The 24171-nt window shown below is 31.5% G+C and overlaps 2 protein-coding genes across 3 annotated transcripts in view; one reads left to right on the top strand and one right to left on the bottom strand.

The window, feature by feature from the left end:
- Nucleotides 1–3426: 3426 nt before the first annotated feature.
- Nucleotides 3427–15002, bottom strand: FeCH (ferrochelatase, mitochondrial). The gene is made up of 9 exons (XM_014428009.3): nt 14888–15002; nt 14614–14782; nt 14434–14536; nt 14241–14359; nt 14054–14155; nt 9943–10108; nt 9397–9553; nt 9209–9324; nt 3427–8934 (listed from the first exon to the last, which is right to left on the bottom strand). Exons 1-9 carry the CDS (start codon nt 14919–14921, stop codon nt 8740–8742), a joined length of 1161 nt encoding a protein of 386 aa, XP_014283495.1. The 5' UTR covers nt 14922–15002; the 3' UTR covers nt 3427–8739.
- The window catches only part of LOC106685381 (uncharacterized), a 13421-nt gene continuing 4198 nt past the window's right edge, over nt 14949–24171 (top strand). The window contains exons 1-9 of one of the 2 annotated variants that reach the window (XM_014428011.3): nt 14949–15270; nt 18434–18502; nt 18593–18643; nt 18723–18884; nt 19588–19777; nt 21476–21557; nt 22663–22821; nt 23507–23556; nt 23632–23743. In XM_014428011.3, the coding sequence (XP_014283497.1) occupies nt 15235–15270; nt 18434–18502; nt 18593–18643; nt 18723–18884; nt 19588–19777; nt 21476–21557; nt 22663–22821; nt 23507–23556; nt 23632–23743 (911 nt within the window). In that variant the 5' untranslated portion in view covers nt 14949–15234. Of the gene's footprint in view, nt 15271–18433; nt 18503–18569; nt 18644–18722; nt 18885–19587; nt 19778–21475; nt 21558–22662; nt 22822–23506; nt 23557–23631; nt 23744–24171 lie in introns of those variants that run through there. The other variant, XM_024359555.2, reaches the window with a different exon arrangement.

The following is a 24171-nucleotide window of genomic DNA, read 5'->3' as shown; positions in this document are numbered from 1 at the left end:
GCATATCACCAGGGGAAGATCAATCATAGAAGGCTAAACGAAACACTACAGGCGTTGCGCCGTCGATACTTCTGGTGGAGTATGAAGCGCACAATTCAAGAAACCATCGGTAGTTGCGATGTATGACTGCGAAATATTCTCTTCCATTTTGTGTAAGCAAAATACCACTTAAGGAAAAGGAATCTAGGTTGAAACCTAAACATAAAAGCACCTTTACCTTTTTTAGAATATGTAAACATTATAGACCAAGTAAACATGATTTTATGAACACAGAGAGTATTAAATTAAGATATTGAAAAACGCTACGAACTTATTTTACAACCCAATAGTTAGTAGATCGATGAGAAATTTTGAATTTTTTCTACCATATAAAAAAAAAATTTATAATCAAGGTTCCTGATTTATTATATGACGATTATTAACTCCCCATAGCTTTAAGAAAATAAATTTAGTCATACAAATAAATAATACAGTTGGTTACTTAATGAGTATATAGAGAATATAAATATTGAACCAACATAAATAGTTGGAAGGTTTTTCTAATCATTATATCACTCTCTTTAACACATAATTTAACTAAAGGGAGATATCTGTAAAGGTAAACCTGACTAACAGATATACAAACAGAATTAATAATTTAAATTATTTTGGCTTAAGAATAAGGTTAAAGGGTTGTTATCAATTTTAAATCAGAGACAATGGTTCATACATCTGCTGTATCACTGTTGTGAATCCCTAAAAAGATAGATTAGTGCCATTACTCTTAAGGATATGGTTGTCATCAACCTCTGCTCCCCTTTATTCACATCAAACAGACACTTCATCATTTAAATCCACCCTTCGTGAATGATTGCTCTAGTTTATAGGCATTACCTTGGTTTTGACCTTAATATGCAATTGTAAAATTGAATAAATAACTTATTTTATAAAAATAAATCTATAATTAGGGATGGATAATTTCTAGGAGGATAAATTTCAAATTAAAATTAGACATTTTCTTTTAACAACTTTAAAAAAAGAGGCACAATTTAAAAAGTTTAAAAAAAAAATAAAGAAAGAAAAACTGTTTAGTCATATTGACAGCTTTCATTAAAAAAAAATATGTTTAAACTAAATTAGAAACAACAAAGTTTTAATTTATTGTATCACAGATCACTTATTATGGCCAATAACTGAAAAGATTGCACTACATATAAATAAAGAGAATAGTATCACAAAAATATTAAAACTAAATAATTTATGTCTCAATCAACAAAAGAATTTAAACAATTATTTCAAGTATATTATTCCAATTAATAAAATCATTGTGTACATCACAAGTGTTACTGAAAAATTGGTATACTTTTTAAATCATTTTGGCCTAGTATTACTTTCTTCGATGCCTTTTTATTTTTTTCCTATATTATACTATACGGTTTTTACTCATACTTTCAAAATCAGTGCTAGAATTACCTTTTCAAATTACAAAAAGATATTCTAGATATATTTATCACCTTCCAAATTTCCTGTTCCTGGACCATTATCAAATCTATAGATGACCTTTCCTCAGAACACAATCCAGTCATCCTTTTCTTATATTCGAACTTCATTCCTAAGCCCTCTCTACCTTCATTGATCAAAGGATGAGTTGACTGAGACAAATTTTCGTGATGATTTGGAAAACAAACCAGACTTAAAAATTCCACTTAAGACTAAACATGACATTGACGAAGCCATTGAAAACTTTACAGAATCTATAAGATTTTGCATATACAAACACAACTATCAGTAAAATTAATAATACTATACATACTAACTTGCCACAGCACATTTGCATCTTATTAAAGGAAAAACGCAGAGCAAGAGTGAAGTGGCACAGGACTAGATACCCTATAGGTAAAATATATTATACTAAATAATTGACAAACAAACTTAAAACAGAACTTAAAAAATTCAAAACGCAAAATTTAACTAACTTAACTGAAAACCTCACAACTACTGATAAATCTTTATGGACGACTGACTACTAAGAAGCTTCTCAACTTCAAGAATTTTTTCCAACAAGCATTCAATAAGGTCTGGCATCGAGTCCTCCTATATAAACTAAAGAAAGCAGGCATTCCAAAATACCTATACAATATTCTGAGCTCATTCCTCAATGGTAGAACATTTTCAGTCACAATTAAAAACAAACATTTAACCCTTAAACAAATCCATGCCGGTACTCCACAAGGTTCAGTCCTTTCTCCCATTTTGTTCAACTTTTACCTTCACGACATCGTCCAGACCACACACACCTCCATAGCTATGTTCGCTGACGACACAGCTGTGTTCTCTCAACATGATGATATAATAATAGCTAGAAACACTTTGCAAAATCACCTTAATGATCTAGAACAATATTTCACTAAATGGAGGATTAGCCTGAAAATTGAAAAATGTAACTCAAAAGTTTATACTCTTTGATGCCCACCAGATCCACCAGATCTAATCCTCAAAGGTAAAAATGTGAAATGGAATCCTGCCAGAGAAACAGTAAGATACCTGGGAATTCACCTAGATCGCCGGCTTACCTGGAATCACCATATCAACATCAAACTAACTCAAACTTATGCAAGGTTAGCAATGCTATATCCTATCCTAAACAGAAATTCCAAACTAAAACCAGGAACAACTGTTCTTATATTTAAAACAATTCTCAGGCCACTGCTGATGTACGTCTGTGAAGTCTGGGGAGCGGCATCCTTCACAAAAAGGAAAAAACTACAATCTTTTCAAAATAAAGTCCTAAGAATCGCTCCTTGGTTCATAAGAAATAGCCAATTGAATCGCGAATTACATATGGAGTTAATAGAGGATTACATCAAAAAACGGTTCATGAAGTTCCACTCCCAGTTGCCGACAGTGACCTACAACCTGGGAAACTCAACCTCAACCCGAAGACTGAAGCCCAGACTGCTGCAGGACATTCTTTTATCAATTTTAATAAATATAAAATTAATTCATAGTCACACTACCTTTATTTTACTTTTTATTATTACTCATTTTATTTATTCATTATTATTTTTATTTTTTTTTCTCTCTTCTCCTATAATAACATTGTTTATAGTTAGGGGTGTCTTTTGTACGAGACTATACCCCTCCCATAATCAACTGTTAAAAAAAATATATATATAATATAACGGTTATATCAACCATGTAAGGCCCACCAACCAGGCCGATCTGGTATAAAATAAAATATATATAGATAACTTCAAGAATTTTAATCACCCATTTTTTACTGAATCTCAAACATGGACAAAATCGGACGAAGAAAAATCACAAATATTTGGTCATGGTTTAAGTATTTTTTCTATTTAATGTGCCATATTAGAAACTAATTTTTAAAAAATAAGTTAGCTAAATAAATGCTATACTGAAAGGGTAAGAATTTTCTAAAGAAAAACATGAAGTAAACTGAGGTAATTAATATTTGTTAAAATTTAAATAAAAGATTTAACTCTAAATTATTTTAGTAAACAGTTCATCATACCTAACACTATAAATAAATGTAAGTTTATCTGTATTGTATTGTGTTATAATTTTACATATAAAAACTCAATCAATGTGATGCTTTTATCCAGAAGTTTACACCAAAAATATGTGGCAATTAGGAAGAAGCATTTTGACAGGTCGTAGAGATAAATAAGAAGGGAGTGGGTTGTTTTAAGTCACAAGTACAAGTACATTCATAAGCAATACACAACACCAATTCTGGTAATTGTTTCCTTAATAAAGAAGTATTAATAAATTCTATTTTATCGAGACATATTAATATTAATATGAATTTTAATGAAAAATATAACTAATACCACAATTCACAAAATCAAATAACAAAATCTTAATTCATAATTTTTTCAGTACATAACCCAACTGATTCACAAGTACATTTTCAAAACTCCCAAATACACCAACAAAGGAGCTACATTTTTCTATATGAGCCATTATTTTATAAATATGTTCATTTTTTCATAAGTTGGGATATTTCAAAGTTTAAATAACTAAATAGCTATTTAAAGATTTCCTATTGAAAACTCTTTTGATCACTTGATCAGAAATTCATTTATGCTCAATCAAATAAACAATTATAACTCATTCAACCACTTTTCCAAAAGGGTCAAATCAAATAAAGTGGTCCAAGGGTGGTAGCCAAACCAATTTTAATTCTTTTTATTTTTTATGTTGATTACTTACATGTTAAATTTAAATTAAATTTTTCTTTTAGCGTATATAAATGACCTTTTATCTGTTATTATTTCCATTTTCATTTATTGTCTATAAACTTTTATTTTTCTTATTTAATTTTTATTGTATACCCTTTTAACTTTTCATTTACTTTTTTACTTATGTTAAGTGTTGGTATCTTTTTTAGCCCTGACGAAGCCAGGGAAGTAATAGGAATAGTTATTACTATTTGAGTTTTTATTTAACCACACCCGGACCATATTTCATTTATTATTACAGACAGTCAACCAGCGATCTTGCAGTATACCCAGAATAATCTTTTCTTAACTTGCAATACTCAGATTTTATCCCATTTTCGTACAATTACTAAAATTCTAATAACAAATAAACAAACTGGAATATTGCTGATTGACCGTGTGTATTAATGAATGGAATATGGTCCGGGTACGGTCAAAAAAACTCAAATAGTAAATGGGTACACTATTTTTATTGAGCCAACATTTCGCCCCATGTTGCAGGGCTTCATTAGGGCTAAAAAAGATACAAACACTTGACATAGTTACAAAAAAAAAAAAAAAACAAGTGGAAAATAACAGGGGTATAAAGTAAAATTTAATAAGAAAAATTAAAGGTTGTAAACAGTAAATGAAAACTGTAATAGTAACAGATCGATAAGAGAAAAAAATAAGAGAAGAAATATTAAAGAAAGTACAAATTAAGAGATGAAAAAAGAAAAGAATAAAATCAAATGATGAGAAAGAATTCATACCTGTTTTGACAGAAGTCAAAGTCAGAGTGAGCCATTTGTATTGAGAGGAGTGGGGATGGCAGTTTAGCACATCACATAATAACGGAAATAATTTAAAAGTAAATATTGTAAAAAAAAAAAAATTAAATTAAGTAAACAATAAATGGTAATATACATAATAGAGGGGGAGAGGAGATATTTAAAAAAAAAACCTCATAGATAGAAAAATAAAGTATAAAATAATGGAATAAAATATGTGTAAGTGATTGGTATACCAAACCCACTAGAATAAGTGCCAGAATAGGCAGACTCCTCAACTATTTTCCTCAACACCCTTATCACCAAATTATTAATGTTGGTAAGAACCTTATCCAGCGATCCTTTTCTCTATCTGACCCTCAATACCACCAGACAAACATACAACGTATTAAACAGATCCTATTCAACAACAATTTCCCTCAGAAAATTATTAACAAACTACTTGATTCTTACATTAACCATGTTACTCCAATCCCTCCTGTCCTCAACCCACTCCACCCCTTTTTCAGTACAGGTCCCTTCCGTATATCCCCATTCTTTCTGATAAAATTCAAAAATCCTTAAGATCCACTATTCCCACCCTACATCTAGGCTTGAAGTCCCACAACAAAATTTTGTATCTTTTTTCCAAATTGAAAGACCCTATCCCTTTCTTAAACCGTTCCAATGTTGTTTACCAGACACCCTGTTCAACCCCATGTTACAATTCCTTCTATATCGGCGAAACTAGAAACCAACTTAAGAACCGCATTTCCCAGCACAAAACTTCCATCAACTCCTGTAATCCACTTGCATCTAAATTATCAGAACAGGCATTAAACCTGAATCATACTTTTAATTTCGACAATCCTTCTATTCTTGACACTGTCCCCAACCACACAAAACGTCTTATCTCGGAGTCCATTTACATAAATTAAACTAAGAATCCCGTCAATCATAAAGTAGATAAAGACTGCATCTCCCTTACATATCGACACATTTTGAACATAATAAAACCCTCATAATACTTCTTTTCACTTTGTTCTGCATTTCAGAAGCCCACTTTCTTGTCATATCTTTTATTCTTGTTTCTCTAAATTCTCACCCCTTATTTAATTATTTTTATATTTACTATCCTTCCTGTTTCATTTATATTCATGTATCTTATCTTTTAATTTATATTCCATGTGTTACCTTCTTAAGTGTACTTATATTAATTACTTTATTATTAATTTTCTATTATAATTTACATTTCTCTGTATCCCCACTCATTTGGTATATTGTCTTTCTTAATCACTTACACATATTTTATCCTATTATTTTATACTTTATTTCATCTTTGTTTTTCTATCTGTTTTTTTTTTTTTATTTTTTTTTACAATATTTACTTTTAAATTATTTCTGTTATTATGTGGCGTGCTAAACTGTCATCCCCACTCCTCCCAATACAAACGGCTCACTCTGACTTTAACTTCCGTCAAAACAGGTATGAATTCTTTCTTATCATTTGATTTTATTCTTTTCTTTTTTCATCTCTTAATTTGTACTTTCTTTAATATTTCTTCTCTTATTTTATCTCTTATCTATCTGTTACTATTACCGTTTTCATTTACTGTTTACAATCTTTAATTTTTCTTATTAAATTTTACTTTATACCCCTGTTATTTTCCACTTGTTTTTTTTTTTTTTTGTAACTATGTCAAGTGTTTGTATCTTTTTTAGCCCTAATGAAGCCCTGCAACGTGGGGCGAAACGTTGGCTCAATAAAAATAGTATACCCATTTACTATTTGAGTTTTTTTGACCGCACCCGGACCATATTCCGTTCATTAACAAATAAACAAATTAGTTTATCATAATATTCACAAAAATCTCGACCAAAACACTCTAATTTTTCTTAATTTCAGAATTTTAAGTTCAGTATCATTTGAGATATTACATTTTGAAATTTTATGCAATCAGAAAAAAAGAAGGATTCATTTAGCAGGAATTATATTTATTCTGGTTCAACTACTATTAATATTAAGCACCTACCCATCCCACAAAGAGGTTAATTGTCTATTGTACTACTTCTTAAAGAAAATGGAATATTTTTTTTTTTATTTGAGTTAACTATAGAGCAATTTTTATATTAGAAATAGGAATACCTGGCACTAAGAATACATTTTTTATGTTTAAAACTAATATTAAAAATGGGATTTCTTTGATATTTCTAAATCATCAAGTTTTTTATCATTCGACATATCGCAAATGTTTACATTTTCTCAAATTGTCCCGCAAAACCAATGGTCCAGCAACCAACTTAATTTATTTTTTTTAACAATGATTTAAAAAATTTGATGTCATGAATTAATAATGCTAAACAATTAATAAATAAATTATGGCTAAATGCATCAATATGTTGAGAGAGAGAGGAAAAGCAGAGAGTTGAAGAGGGAGAGAACCAATGATTAAAATTCATCCTTGGGATAGGGCTCCTTGATAGTATTTTACATAATATGTTAGCCACAAAATGTTTTTGACAGTTTTGTTAACTTTCATTACATTTTGAGAAAGTTAAAAATTATTACCTTATTAATGTAAACTTATAGTGGATGGCACCCTTGGCCTATGCTTACTTGGAAAATTTAAGTACCATCTCCACCATGCTATCAGAATGAAGCTGAAACTTAAATGTTCAACACTCAATAGAAAAAATGTCATTCCTAATATATATCAATTTCTATATGTTACTAAATGATGGATCAATGATGGAAGTCAACAAAATAGAAATGATAAATAAAAACTTAAAATAATGTGGCAGAAGAATTTGATAAACTATGGACTTTTGGAGGTATACAAAATAAAGGCATCTTGGGAATGGGAAGAAGAAGAAATAAAATAGATTGTAGGAAGATAGTCCTAGAGAAATGTCGTTCGTTCTGTTTCAATCTGACAGCCCTGACGAAGCCTTGCAAAGTGGGGTATCATTGATTACCAATAAATAGTTTTCTTTTTCTATTTTGATAACTTTATTGACTATCTTCCTACAATCTACTGAAGTATGAATACAGTCAACTATCTTCTTCCAATAAGAAATAAATAGATAAACAATCTCATTACATTAAAGTAATGGTCAAAAAATTCTAATAGCTTGCCACAAAATACTTAAACATTTTTGGCATAATGTCATTTTTTCATAATAGAATTAATTTTCATAAAATTTGTTTATTAATTTCATAAATGCATCTACTCATAGAAGGTCATTAGCATATAAAATTAATTATAATCAAGTGATGTATTGAACATTTTTACATAATTTATAACAATTTAATAAAGATCAATAAAAAGGGTTTAAGTAACTTAAAATATTTAAGTTCATATTTTAAGTTACTTAAACACTGTTTAAAACATTTTTCTTAACAAAAACATTTTTCATACAAAAACATTGAAAACATTTTTCTTAACAAAAACATCAATAAAAAAAATAATGACACAAAATATAAAAACAATTATCAGTATAAAAATGACTTAATTTCTAATGATTCACAAATTTTTTCAGATCACACACTAACACCAATACAATCATTTTTTTTTAGGATGATGTGGACAATGGAAAAGATTTTATCAAACAGCTAACCATAAATCCATAACAGGCATTCACACCATGATTAGTCCTTGTATGTAAAGCAATAAATCTCTACCCACAAGTTCTTACAAATACCCATATTATACTAAACTTCGATATTTTTCTTAAACACCTGCTTTCAGCTTGTGCCTACATTATTATTATCACTTACACAATTCAGCAAACCACTTCTTAGCACTAGAGCACCTTGGATTGACACAATGTGGACACCTGGTTAAGAATTTAGGACTGACTTTACAATCACTTTTCAAATGAGAACTCACGATATCTGCAAGGGCAGAAATAAAAAGTGGATGATCGTTGGGAGCAGCTGCTCTTCTTATGCATTCAACGCCCAACTAAAAGTACAATAAAAAAAGATTAATTTTTGTATCAATATATACTATGTAATTATGCTGCAGCCCTTATTTAAATATTAAACAAAAACTGCAACCCATAGGAATGAAATATTAATCAACCATAAATATAAAAAAATCTCAAAAACTGTGGACTATTCAGAAAAATTTCAATCACCTATTTCAATTGCCCGATGCTTATACTTAGAATAGGGATCATTATCAGAAAAAAATATTCTTACGATGAATATTTTTTTTTAAATAACTGTACAGTTACCTCTTCTCCAAGTTCTTTACAGTATTCAATATCCAACTCGTGCAAGGTTTCAATATGTTCATTAACGAATGCAACAGGAACAAGAATAAAATTTTTCTTCCCTTGTTTAACATAACCTGAAAATAAGAAATACAGTTATAGAATACATAATACTTAAAAATAGAAAATACTTAAATAAAAATTTTAACCTTTTATGGCTTCATCAGTGTATGGTTGTAACCATGGTAGTGGACCAACTTTAGATTGCCAGACTAAACAATAAGGATTACAATAAGATAATTCCTGCATTACAAGTTGCACAGTAGCTCCGACTTCACTAGGATAGGGATCACCACGGTTTACAGCCTTAACAAATATTATTGATGCTTGTAAATGAAATGAATGTTTCATATGAATATGCTGTAACTTACTTTGGGTTAAAAATATCATATAAGAAAGTTAGTTAACTAACTAGCTATTTAACCTCAAAATCATAAACCACCACCTTTTTATAAGCCATAGATAATCAGGTAATGTTCAACAAAATAAATTAAGCCTATATAAGCTACATCAGAAATTCCTAATTGATAATCGTAAAATATTTTTTGTCAAAAAAAATACATTATACATTTTCATCCTTATACTATAATACCAATATATAGCCAAATCCCCAAAATACAGGGGGGTTATTTTAATAAAAGAAATTTGGTAGTAAATAGAATTGACAAAAAAAAATTAATAATAATGATGTAAACCTTCAATGGCAGAGAATGAGCAGAAAATAATATAACCACATCCTTTTGTTTTTCTTTTGGAAATACTTTGAGTTCTGATGTAATCCTATCGGCCACAGTTTTTGTAAACAAAGGATGTACTGGCCACCGATCAATTAAACTCCACTTTATATTAGGATTTCTTTCCCTGAAACATATAACATTTATGGTCAGCATTAATAGTCGAAGGGAGTAGGTAAAATATGACAATTTTGTAACAATCCAATAATATATTTTCAAACACAATATTTGGCTTATATTAATTATGAAATATTTTTATTAAACATGAAGAAACTACAATATTTTCAACTACCAACATGAACCACAGAAAGTCACATCAAAAGGAAGGTAAGAATAATGGTATAAGCAAAAAAAAAATGATAGTTTCAGGATATGATGTTGAAGAATTTTTTTATTCTTCACCCATCTATTATGGATGCTCTATTTTTGGTTTTAATTGAATCTTACCTAACCTAAGGTGTATATATATAAGTAACCAAATATATATATATATATTTAAGTTACGGTATGAGTCAGCTGTTATTTTGATGTCAGCTGACTGAGGGGATCAGCTGATCGAATGTATATAAGAGACAGGCAGTTCCAACACCATCATGTGCCGAGAAGCATTTCAAAAGCTCTGTGATGCTGAGAGGACACTCAAGATTCAGAAATGTCAATGTAAATTGATCACCCTGGGTGGCCCTTGTGAAGTAGAGGGGGAAGTGGAGATAGGGTTGACACAGTGGGGATTTAGTAGGGAAAACTTGCAGGTACATATTGTAGGAAGTATGCATAGGGAATATAAAGTAATTGTGGGATGTGACCTACTAGGAAAGGTGGGAGCTTGGGTTAGGAATAGCAGGTGAAAATGGAAGGTTAAGTTGGGAGGAAAAATCTACAAATGTCATTTTCAGTGGAAGAACAAGGGTGCTCGGGTCGGAGCAATCAATCAAGCCGAAGACTGGAGGCGAAGCCTTAGGAGGGAATACGAAGATATCTTTTTCAAAGAAGAGGACAAGCTCGGGACGACCGGGAGAACAGTCCATGAGATCATACTAAAACAAGATAAAGTGACATACGTTAAAGAGAGGAGATACCCACAGGCGCTACGTCACCACATCTGAGAAGAGCTTCAAAGTTTAAAACGCCAGGGAATAATTATTGATACCACTTCCCCGTACAATAGTCTGTTGTGGGCAGTGAAGAAGAAGAGTGTGACTGGTGAATCTACTTAAAAGTACAGGGTGGTGATAGATTACAGGAAGCTGAACGAGAATACCATTGATGAAAAATATCCAATCCCTAGATTTGAAGACATTTTGGACAGGCTGAGCAGGGCGACGGTATTCAGCACATTGAACTTGAAGAATTTGATATCATCAAATCAAAATGCACCCTAAGGATCAACATAAGACGGCATTCACATTCGAGAGAGGACACTACGAATTTACAAGAATGCCATTTGGACTGAAAAATGCTCCCATAACCTATCAGCGCCTCATGGACGAGTTTTTGAGGGGAATTGACGAATCTGTATGTCAGATTTATATGGACGATCTCCTAGTGTTCAGTAAGAGTGAAGAAGAACACTTGCAGCATTTACACAGCGTATTCCAAAGAATTAGGAAATTCGGTCTGAAGTTATCTGGTGAGAAATCATCGTTTGGGCAGGAACAAATTAATTTTTTGGGCCACACGATTTTCAGGGAACAAGTTAAACCTGATGCGGATAAAGTTGCAGCTATACGGAAGATGGTCACTAACCATAGGCCCCTGCAATGGGTGGGAAAGATGAAGGAGTCTTCAGCCTGGATTACGCGTTGGAAGGAGTTATTAGGACAGTACAACATAGAAATCACATATAAACCTGGAAAAGAAAATGTGGTAGCTGATCAGTTATCTCGAGCAATAACAGTAAATGCAGTAGAAGAAGAGGCCGGGGTACTGTCCAGCCAATTCCTGCGGGAGTGGACACTGGGACAGGAGGAAGAACAGAATGTGGTGGAGGAAGACAATAGGAAAGAATCTTTGTATAACGAGAGCTCAGAGGAAGGAAGACCAATATATATGGAGGAACTCGAGGACATCATTAACGAGAAGAGGTGGCAGATTATATGGAAGACAAGAACCACTGGATTAGTCAAAGTTGAGTGTAACAAGTATGGGAGGAACATTATCACGACAATTTGGCCACAGCCAGGCGTGAAAAACGACCAGATCTGTAAAATGTTGAATAATGCTTCCAAGCCTGGAGAAAAGTGTCACCTGTACGTTGGGAATGAAGCCGTTTGGGAGAAGATCAAGTGGCTATGGCATGATAACCACATAGGAATGGACAGGGCATTCGCCCGATGCAAGCTGATGGAGGAAACCCTTCAGGAAGACGAACGCCAGAGAGAGGTGACTGTAGCATATCATCAGGGCAAAACAAATCACCAAGGAATCTCGGAGACCTTGCAAGCGTTGAAGAGAAGGTACTTTTGGTGGGGGATGAAAAAGACGATCAGTGAAGTTTTAGGAAACTGCGAAGTTTGTCTACGCACTAAGTATGACAGACATCCACCAAAACGCAGACAAGAGGAGACACCTACCGAAGATGCACCACTCAAAGATCTACAGGTCGACACTTTCACATGGAGAGGATTTAAATAGATCACTATAATTCATCAGTAAGGCGGCAATGGCGCACCAGGTGCAGGAAAAGTCGTCGGAAGCAGTGCTGGCACCTCTCCAAATGTGGTTTCAATTTTACAGAGTTCCAGAGCGTATCTCATCAGATTCAGGAAGAGAATTTGAAAATGCCATGATTCGAACAGAAATGAAAGCCCTTTGATGTAATATGGCATCTCAACACACCAGGGCACCCCAAGAGTAGAGGAGGCATAGAGCGACTTCACGGCACGTTGAGTGACCATCTTCAAGTATATCAGGTTGACCAGGGACTGGTCAATGCCTAAGGCAATTGTGGCATACCATCATTCCATACATACAGTTACAGGGTTTTCACCATTTGAGATCCTCTTTGGGCTTCGAGGACACAGGTGGGACTATAAGAGTACGGCAGCAGACGGAGAGGAAATACATGAATAAATTAAATTCAGGAGAATTTAAAGGTCACAGATAGGATGGGAGCAATCAAAATCGGGACGATTGTGTATAGAAAGTTGGGGTCTAGCAGGGGTAAAGAGATACTGTGATACGTGGGTCCATTCAGGGTGATAATTATAAGGGAACACAATGTTGTAACAATAGAAAGTATTAGAGAACCCAAAAAGAGGAGAACTGTCCATATTGAAGAATTAAAACTTCCGGCAATGACAATATAAAAACTGAAGTGTTTCCATACTAGATTAGATTACAGAAAATTTAGTTATTTATTCTATTTATTGTTTTGTTGTTGTTTTTTTTTTGTGTTTTAAAGTTGTTATTGATTTTTGTAAATATTGTATTTTTCATTCTGTTTTTGATTTTTGTGAATATTTTCTTTTTCATTATAGCTTGTTCATTTACTGTATGAAATTTTTAAAAATTTCTAAGGGAACTTGTGAGTTTTTTCAATGATATGTATATAGTTTTTTTTTAAATTAATATAAATAGTTTTTTTTTAATTGTTTTTGTTTTCTATGTTATTATATTATATAGTATTAGTTTACAAGGATTATTCGTAAACTGGTGGGAGGAAGTTACGGTATGAGTCAGCTGTTATTTAGATGTCAGCTGACTGAGGGGATCAGCTGATCTAATGTATATAAGAGATGTACCAAATACAATAAAGCCAGTATGTTACAAAAACACGCAGTTCAAGCGTGTTACATCTTATTCCTTCTTCTCTTTTTTGACATTTTGCTTTTGCCAAATTTTATATATGTGTATGTGTGTGTGTGTGTGTGTATATGTAGGCACCAATTGAGTTTTTTATATACTAGTATTCTTTCTGGTAATAAATAATTTAAATAGCTACAGAGCTAAAAAGCTAACAAGTGTTAAATAAAACAGGCAATAAATGCTCCTTACTTATAACTAACTTAATTAACTTAAATTTGATTTATTGTTAATGAATTTGTATGTTTATATGGTTCAATGAACTTACCTTTTTGACATGAATGAATAGAGGGCATTAAAACTTGAACCACTTGTAGCACAGCTATACTGTGGATATTGTGAAAAGACTACTACCCTTTCTGGTTCGTCTCTGCAAAAAAAGAGAAGAAACTGTTAGATGATTGGTTTTTAGTTCATTAACCTTAATATAGTTTTTAAAACCAAAGTTCATTGACCTTTCAATTTCCACAACTGTTTCTTCAGTTAACGGATTCACATATCTAAAAGCTACGTAGTGCTTATGCGGAGCAGTGCTAGGTGATAAATTATCAAGCTTTTGACACAACAACTCTCCCTGTAAATGTTTTCATAACATGATTAACAGAAGGTAATAAAAATCTAGAATATTCTCACAATCTACACCGTTACCTGTAATTTAGTCCATTTATGAATAGGAGAACCACCCCCAATTTCACCATATTTTTTCTGAACTTCTGCAGTTCTTTTTCTGGCGATGTATGGACCTAATGTACTAAAAATATATTATAACTGCACTCTTAAGTACATAAAAACTATATAATGTACCATTAATTAGAACCGAAAGGTAACCTTTGAACTGGGAGCTGAATCATATCCCGATCTGTCATTATTCTCAGTAAATATTCAGGTACTTGGTCTGTTGTTTCAGGTCCACCCATGTTTAACATCATAATAGCTGTTCTAACGTTTTTCTTTGCATTTTTACTGTAGTTACATGAAAGATTTTTTAAAATCTGACCTAGAAAATTAAGTACTCAATAAAAAAAATATATACATTCATTACAATGAAAATGACAAATTCCCGATTCATTAAGTATTTATTTTAAAAAATAATAATGTATACCCTTCGGTCGTAAGAAGGAAAAATAAGAGCACATGCTTTCCAATTTCAAATACAGCTGTAATCACAATTTACCCTATCACCCTAGAGTAACAACTAACTCATTGGTTAGAATCAGCTGTGGCTAGTAACGTCATATACGGTTTAGGTTTGCCGCGTAGTTCAAACTTTGAATAGTTCTGTTTTCACTTAAATTTACATTAAATCCAGAAAAACTAAGTGATTTAAATTCTGTCTAACCTTTTCAAACGACTTTAACGTACACGCTTAAATAAATTAGAAATGGAGGATTAGAAATTTCATAAATTGTGAGCAAATAACGATTTTTCCATTAAAAAAAAGAAGAAAAAATGGTTGAAGTTAAGCAGAATATGGACATGGCTGCGGTGAGTAATCCTATTCAACATTTTCCTCATTAATGTTCTTTTTTTAATATTTATAATTACAGCTTTAATAAATGAATTATTATTTTTGACTTGGAAATAGTACAATGCTCACATGAAATTAAAGTGACATATCACAGATATGCAATATTTTCTTTGTAGGAAGATAGTCCGGGTGGCGGTCAAAAAAAGTATCAAAATAGTAAAAGAAAACTATTTATTGTATAGGTTAATTATAAATAATTTTCTTTTACTATTTTGAAACCTTTATTGACCGACACCCGGACTATTTTCCTACAATCTATTTCATACGGTCAACTATTTCCTTACAATATGGTTTATGGTAGGGTTGTCGTCTAGGACTCAATTTACATTCTTGAATAATCTGATGATTTTTACAAAAATCGAGTATCTTGTTCAAAGCCCTAATGAAGACCTGAAATTCAGGTCGAAACGTCGGCACAAATAAATTATTTGTTTGTGTTTTTTGCTGACCGCACCTCCCGACCATCTTATGCAATATTTGCGATAGGTAATATATACCTTAAATATATAAGAAGTTTTTAAATATTTAAATTTACTTTTTATATCATTTTGAAGTTCTTTGTTCTCAAATATGGGCCTTTTCTAGTAAACAGCCCTTTGCTATCCTGATGTTAACAGATACTCTTTAAAACGTATTTTTAATTTTTTATTATTTTTTTAATCCTTGTGGCTTCCACGAAATAAAAGTCATTCTACTGATACCGGAACGAACCTGCGTCACTAAACTTACGAAATTGCTGTGTAAGTGACGTCTTAAATCACTCACGTACAACGGCCGCCGACTTCAATATTACATAAAGAAATTACGTGAGGAGGCTCAATTATTTTTGAGAAACTTAGTTTTCTGCATACAGTACAGCAAAAAAGGTGTTTCTCCTGAACTTTCCCGAACGTCTTTCCAGAACGTTCGTAATAAGGTTACCGAGAATCTTGAAGTTTTATATTCATTATAAGATTTTTTTTCCTAATTATTATAAATTATAAAAGTTTTTACCGAGTCTTATGACAAAGAATCAAGTTTAAGTACTTAATAATTTATTTTTGAAAAATTAATAATTAAATTATGAAACACATTCTTTATAATTTATAATAACGTTTAAATATTTATTTTCACATACTAACACTGAAGTACTTATCTATTTTCTCCCTCCTGAGAAGGTTTTTTAAACTGAGATGATTGTTGTTGTTTTGATATATATATTGCGAGAAAAAACATTATGGTGATTATAATTATTAATAAGGTTTCGATTACTTGTTTTTCTTATTGATAGCCTATGAATTTATCGTTGGTGAAATCGATTTGAAAACAATAATTATATTCAGATTGGTAAGGTCACCAGGACCGGTCTTATTCACCTGCTTTCGAAAATATTCGGCGTTCTATCTGAGGTTGGCAGCTAAGCTCTTTTCCATCGCTATAATATACTGGAATTTAAATTCCAAAAAGTTATTTGAGCTCTATTTTGAGTTGTATATTTCATTCCCGCAGTTTTCATGTCGATTTTATATATTTTTTTATTGATAACATATTTCTTTTTTATTTATTTATATTTTGGCCATTTTTTAAATTTGTTAATATTATTATTCCCATTTCATTTTTTCTTCAGTTTAATCTCTATATACTCTATGAATGAATACTTAGAATACTGATACTTATTGTCCTTGATTATAGTAGATTATATTATCATTCTTCGATGGAAAACAATTATATTAGAACTGAAAGCTATAGAAGACAGTGATGGCGCTAGCCGCAGACGCTCAGGACTATAGTACAGCATTTGGTCAGTGCCAGAACTCAAATATTTTTATTTACAGCAGATTTCTAAGCCACGGTCAATTCAATCTTCGAGAATGATTGTAGGAATGTGTGAAGCTGGATAGGAATCGTGCTAAATGATGAGGATAATGAATGAGCGTCTCACGAAATTTGGAAAATTTAGATGGAATAATGTCAGAAACAAATGGAATATTAAGGGATAGGGTACTGTAATTACCTAACATGGAGCACTGTTCGTAGGATTTCGGACTGAAAGGATTGAATGTGTACACTCAGATAGGTTTTAGTATTGTCTTGTAAGTTGTTTATTGTCAACTGAAACCTTTAAATTTTCTATTTAGCCGTCTATATAATTGCCAAAATCGTGCGTTAAGTTCCTATACTTTATGATTATTTTGAGGGTTACATTTTTATGTTCAGTTTCGGAAGGATTCAAGGTACCTGATTGAGAATAAGAAGGAAAGTGATATGCAGTTAAAAAGAACTGGCGGACAAGATCTGTGCACGGTAAAGGTCTTTTGTTAACATTTAGATTCACTTACTTTGCTAAGCCAAGGAACAAGTACCTTTGTAAGTACGAGGATGCCGTTCTAAGACCTAATTTCAATGAGAGAATGGCGGTATCAACAGAAAATATTGCCCGGATTTATTGAAATGAATAGGATATTAGTGGAAAAGAAACTGTTGAGGACAGGACCCAAGACAATGTCGTGTGGAACACCTGTCACTACTGGAAAACATTTACAAAATTATGTACCACATTGAACTAAAAGGAGCAAGATGAGAGATAGGATCGGAAGACTAGGTATAAGGAAAACCACTCTTTATTTGCAGAAAAATATCTTATCATAGCATCCAAGTCTACTAACTTTAGTATCTGTGTTTTCCGGTGGAATGCAGTTCCACCGACCTCAATCTTGGATTTCTGACAACACTGGAAGATTTCATTATAAACTATCACTTTTAAGAAATTATAGACAATCGTTGTATCAGCACCATTGCTTGCTTCTTACTAAAGACTTAAAATTTTTCAGGTATGTGAATAAATATTTATTGAATTTAATTGTGTCTAAATGCTCAAATATTTTGGGTATTGGCTCGTATATTAGATTTTTATTACGTCTTTACTTAAAAAATCAAATAGGTTCTTAAATAAATTTAATATAATAAATACGAACCAGCTAAAATTCGGGACATATATAATGAATTAGAAATAATGAACAATCAATCAAAGAAATTTTACAATTTTTAAATCATTTAAATTCACTAGGACATACATCTATTTAATTATTATGGCACTTCTATATTATTTATAGTAAATAAGTTTACCTTATGTTTTTCTAGCCCCGAGCGTGGCCATCAGGTCATCAATATGGACTTCGATGTCGATGCAAATTGTTTCCTGGAGAAAAGGTATTTAACTGCATTAAACCAATATAATTAAGTTGACAACAATCAAGTTTATTATAAGTTAACTTAGTTTTATATCAATGGTTTTTTTAGAGAATGAAATACATTCAACCAGAGCGCGCTGTATCGTTCAAGCCGTGTAAGGTCAGGAAATAAACTAATTATTAATATTCTTAAAATAGTATTCCAACTTTAAAATATATATATATATATATATTTTTAGATTTATAGATCTCCAGAAACAAAAATGCCTGATCATACAACTTACAAACAGTCTTTCGAAGCTTTCGAACCCAGTATGTTAAGGAACTGTAAGGGAAAACCGTTGCTAGCCAGGGAAAACCTGACGCCTGCGGGGGACTTCTCGGATCTGACAACTCATAAGGTTAGAGATTTTCTGTAGTATCCTCGTCAGTGGTAGTATTATAATTTCCTGTTATGAGACAAAACATTGGAAAGTTATTTACGAGGCCGATATACCGAATTTTAGACTTGTATTTTACTTCAAAATAACTTTAGAATGTATGTGTTACGAAATTAAATAATCATGAATTTTTGTGTTTTACCTTAACCTTTCTCCACGCAATTACTAGAAGCACAAAGAATGTTAATAATAAAGAATGCTGCAAAAGATTACTCTATAGTTTATTATATCCAAATAGTTATATATTTTTAAAAAAATAATGACAAACATAATATGATTCTGACCAGTATTTTCAATGATGGTTTATATTTATCTTCTAAAAGCGGACTGGACGTGTCTGGAACAATTCACTGACTGACTTATTCACCACTTCTCAAAAATGTCAATTCCTATACAGCATTTAAATATATAAATATTTTATACATAGGGAACTGAAATATATCAGTAAAATCTGACTATTGTCATAACAACCATAGAAACATGAAAACATTTATTTCCTCACTTAGGTATTTATCAAATTATTTATTTATTTTATTTTTTTGTTTATTTGTTTTATTTATGTTTATCCATTCCTTATTACTGCTTACAGAGAGGAATGGTTGATTTTTTTTTCAAATAGACATAATTTAAGGTTAATAAACACAATGAATACCACTACCAACAGATGAGTTTTGGAGCTTGGCCAGGAGTCACCAGGCAGAAAATATACTACCCAAGGGATCACAGATTGTCAGGGGAAGGACCTATGGCTGAGGTGACCACACACAAACACGATTACACTCCCAAATGCATAGACACTCCACCGAAGATCATCAGGCCTAACAACCTAGGATTTTCTTCAGCTCCAATGTCTGGTGAGTTTTCAGATTTTAAATAATATTTAGAATTAAATCCATATAAAAAAATATTATTTTTATCAATTTTAGTGTTCTATTCATTAGTTTCGATTTTACAAAATCTGAATTTTGAAAATACTGTCTTCTTTCTTAAGTCTGGTTTGATTAAAGTAAGTAATATTGTAGCAGGTAAATGATGACATAACTGTTTATGATAGAGGTAGGATGAACGAGTCTAGTAAGAGGCTGAATTGATTTTTTTTGTCTATTCAAAGAAATAGCAATAGAGCCCTAATTTCCTCAATCTCTTTTGGTTTTTCTAATAAAATTCAATGGGACGGTAAGTCAATGGAGGAAGCCTTAAAATAAATATTGGTGTTAAGGATGCGATGATTTGGAGGAGCTATATATTTGTGTATTGACAGTGGGATTGGCGATGGCAATTGACTGAGATGGTGGGGAGGGCGTGGCCGGTCTCTGGTTTCTTGGGGACTAGAGTTGCTGTATTTAATCACAGATCTTTAGTCTCTTTACTCTGTGCTTTGTGGCTATATCACAGTTTTCTGTGATGCCAGTTTTCTATCATCTTTTTTTAATATCTTAAAATATAATAATAATAATTTCCAGTTGCTGCACAATTGTGATTCTGGCTGATGGTAAAATCTTGAAGAAGAAATTGAGCAATATTGCACATTGAAGGCGTTTTTCTCCTACCAACGAAAGGATTATTTATTGTAGACTACATAAGAAGTATTATTGTCGTTTTCGTTGAAAAAGATCTGTAACTGATGTGCGATAAAACCGAGAAAAATGAAATAATTGTTTAACGTCCATGATAGAAATAGTTAAAATAAAAAAAATAATAATAATGGTAAGTGAATTCAAAGTCTCAATGAACATCCTTAACTTTTAAAATCCACATCACTGACATGAGGCACCGTGTTCACGAGCCTTCTAGGATTGATAAGAAAAGTACAACAATTATTATATTACCATTGGGTAAAATTTTATTATTGTTCAATTCAAACATTTCAAAAGGTTATCGTGTTTTGTTTAATTATTCCATTAAAATTTTAAAAAAATTAACTAGAGTGATTTGCCTAGCATCACAAGTAAAATAGATGTCTGTAAAGTCAGGGTCAAACAATTGTGGTTGTTAACTTGAGTTGTGAAAGCGGGTACTACTGAGTCGTTAGTAGATCTGGCCACATTCTCCCGCTCCCTACCAGCCACCAGCAATTTCCAATCTTGCTGACTATTATTAATGAAATGAATATTACTCTTTAGAACTGAAGATTTAGTGCGATATGGGTAAGCATACACAGTATGTAATCGAAAATACTGTTTAAAAGTGATTTTGTAAACTTCATATAAATAATAAAAATCACTTATCCAGATTGAGTATTTCTAGGCTTTCTATTAACATTTAAACATGAATGCCTTTATTGTTTAATTATCAACTCAATTTTAGACGAAGCCTATGCACGAACAAAGCTAAGAAAAAAATACTGCTATGTATTAAGTATATATCATAAATAATTATTGTAAATTATTATTTGTTTATTTATTCATTGTTCTCATTATTAAAATCATCATTTTGATGTAATTAAAAATAATTGATTTTAAAACAATAGGTGAATTTTATGGTGGAGGTAAGCTATGAGTAAGTGAAAGAGAGTCAGTACTCTAAATGTCATTTAACATTTTGTTTTTCAGATGATTCGGTTATGTCCATGTCATATAAAGTCCCAGATTATAGAAGATTTGAACCTTCGGCGTCATTTAAACCTGAAAGAAGGTACGTGGACAATACTTGGCAGAATTTAACAGGATATTTTTAATTAAATTAAGTTATTTAGCTTGAATGCACAAACTTGGAAAGGTATTATAATAGATTTAGTCAAGATTTTAGATGATTTACCTGTTTTAGTAATTCATAAGTTGAAAATATTGAGTAAAAGAGTATCCATTTTAGGTTCTTTTAAATTATTCAATTTTTTTTTATCGAACATTTAAAAAAAAATCCCGATATAATTTCTTCCCCTTCCTCATCACTAAAACTACAGACATACATCATATGATAATTCTTTACTCTATTTTAATTAAACCTAAATATCAATTTAATAAAAAGCATATAAACAAATAATAATAATGATGTAATATTAAAATATTTTTTTAATGGTTATTTTGGAGTGATATTAATTTTACATACTATTTCCTGAAGGATCAAAAAATCATTTTTTAAATTAAATGCATCGTAATAACCAATAAATTAAATTATTATTAATGGTAGGAGAGAGTAGTGGGGTAAATGCAGGAACGGGGGAAATCTGAAAGAATAGCAAAACTCAGCGTGTTCCCTCAACTACAAATCATACTCAATATGATTCGTAGTTGAGTTTCACATTGCCATAAAACATAGCTTACATATAACATTTTGTTTATTTTTCAGTGTGCTTTGTTAGCGTTTGCCCAATTATAGGTTTCGTGGGTTTCTACGGAAATAATAAGAAATTTCCGTTTTTGCCTAATTTCGTGGAGCAAATGCAGAAGTAGTTTCGAATTTTAAATTAATAATATGAACTCTAAAAATTTTCAAACTAGTTCAGAGTGCATCGTACTGTGCACACAAAAAGGCATTTATGTATATTTTTTAATTCTAAAAGATTGTTTTCCGATACGGAATTATTGAAGATTAAGCTCATCCAATGAGAGTTTGGGTAGCGTTTGCTCTATTCAGATATTTAAAAGGGGTAAACACAGACTAACGGTTTACGTAGTAATAATGCACAACTGAATTAAATTACAACCATTTGTTCAAATCAACAAATATTAATGTACAGTTACAATATTACTTACACTAGTAACACACTTTTTATTTTTTTTTCACTGTCGGATTTTAGATTCTTACCTCCGAAAAGCCCTGTGGAAAGCGATACTGTTCACAAACTATCGTTTATGCCATTTGAGCCTCAGCCAAAACAAGAGGTACCTTGGGCCAAACCAAAGCCCTACATCAAACCAGGAGAGCCTTTGGATGGCCATACAGTATACAACGGAAGGTATTATACTATTAACACTACTAAATAATATCCGGAGATCATGCTGCGAGAGGTGGAAATCAAAATACTAATTGAATTAGTACTACACTTTTTTTTAAATACAAAATAAACATAAATTCAATTTGGTACAAAAGCATCATGAGAAAAAAAAATTGTTTTTCTAATTATGTGAAATAGATGTCGCACCCTCAATGTAATATTTGCATTACTTCGGTGTTATTGTAATATGTCGCACCCCATTATATTTTCTTCGATTCAAATTTAGATTTAGACTATATCCCCACAAAATACATTCAACAATTTATTTGTTTCAAAATCTGTGCTGAAATAAACATCCGTAACACTTCTTAACAGTACTGTATTACATATACCGTGTTACTTTATTCAGAATGAAAATGGAATCAGATGTGTTATAAGCTATTGAAATTCCATTATATATATATATGTATATATATATATAATCAACGCAGCAATTAAAAAAAAATTAATATTTACTAATCAGTCAATAAATTATATACTAACAATTAGTATATTGTGGCCCTGTTAGTATGAAAATGATTTTAATTGATGAAATGATCACACCCATTTATTTTTTGTAACGAAATATTGATTTTTCTTGTTATAGAGGCAGAGAGTTCATTTTATTTAACTAGTCGATTTCTCTAATTTTGTGATTATTTTCTAGCTACATCGCGCCTGGAAGAATGATGGAAGATCCATATGGACATTGCACTGGTAAATGAGCGCCCTTTCACCGATCACGCATTCAATTCGTTCAGTCAAAGTGGACTAATTATTTATAATTTCCAGGTTGCTATTGCATTTACCCCACCGAATGTTATGGACAAACTGGAGAAAGACCTACGGCCGACATTTGCCCAGTTGGATATGATCCAAACAAAGACCCACCTAGACCTCCTCCGTAAGTATTTATTTCAATTTGTTCATATTTGAAGGATTAATATTGATTTAGCAGGATTTTCTTTTTATATCAATATCTATGAATATGGAACTGTAGTCTCGAAACGTTGTAAAACAAAAAAGAAAATATAAAATAAAATATTTTCAATTTTTGGAAGTTTTTAACCTCAAAAAATTTATTGATATTGATTTGGCATATTTTGATAAATAGAAAATAATTTTAAATTCTATTGGTATTTTTCCTTTTCACCGCCCTTTTTTTCGAAATATTACGTTAAATTTAACCAAATGTAATTTAACCAGTATGGCTTTTTGAGTTAAGAACGGTCTACTGTTCAACATTCCCACTCCCTTGCTTATACCAAAGACAATTAGTTGGCGAAACCTTGATTCCTTAACCATAGAAAACATTGGTCCCTACCTTGACGA

The sequence above is a fragment of the Halyomorpha halys genome, unplaced genomic scaffold, assembly GCF_000696795.3.
Source record: "Halyomorpha halys isolate HHAL.00 unplaced genomic scaffold, Hhal_1.1 Scaffold687.1, whole genome shotgun sequence".
In the NCBI taxonomy this organism is placed as follows: domain Eukaryota; kingdom Metazoa; phylum Arthropoda; class Insecta; order Hemiptera; family Pentatomidae; genus Halyomorpha; species Halyomorpha halys.
Note: the sequence above shows the minus strand (reverse complement) of the source record. Positions and strands in the feature narration are given on the sequence as shown.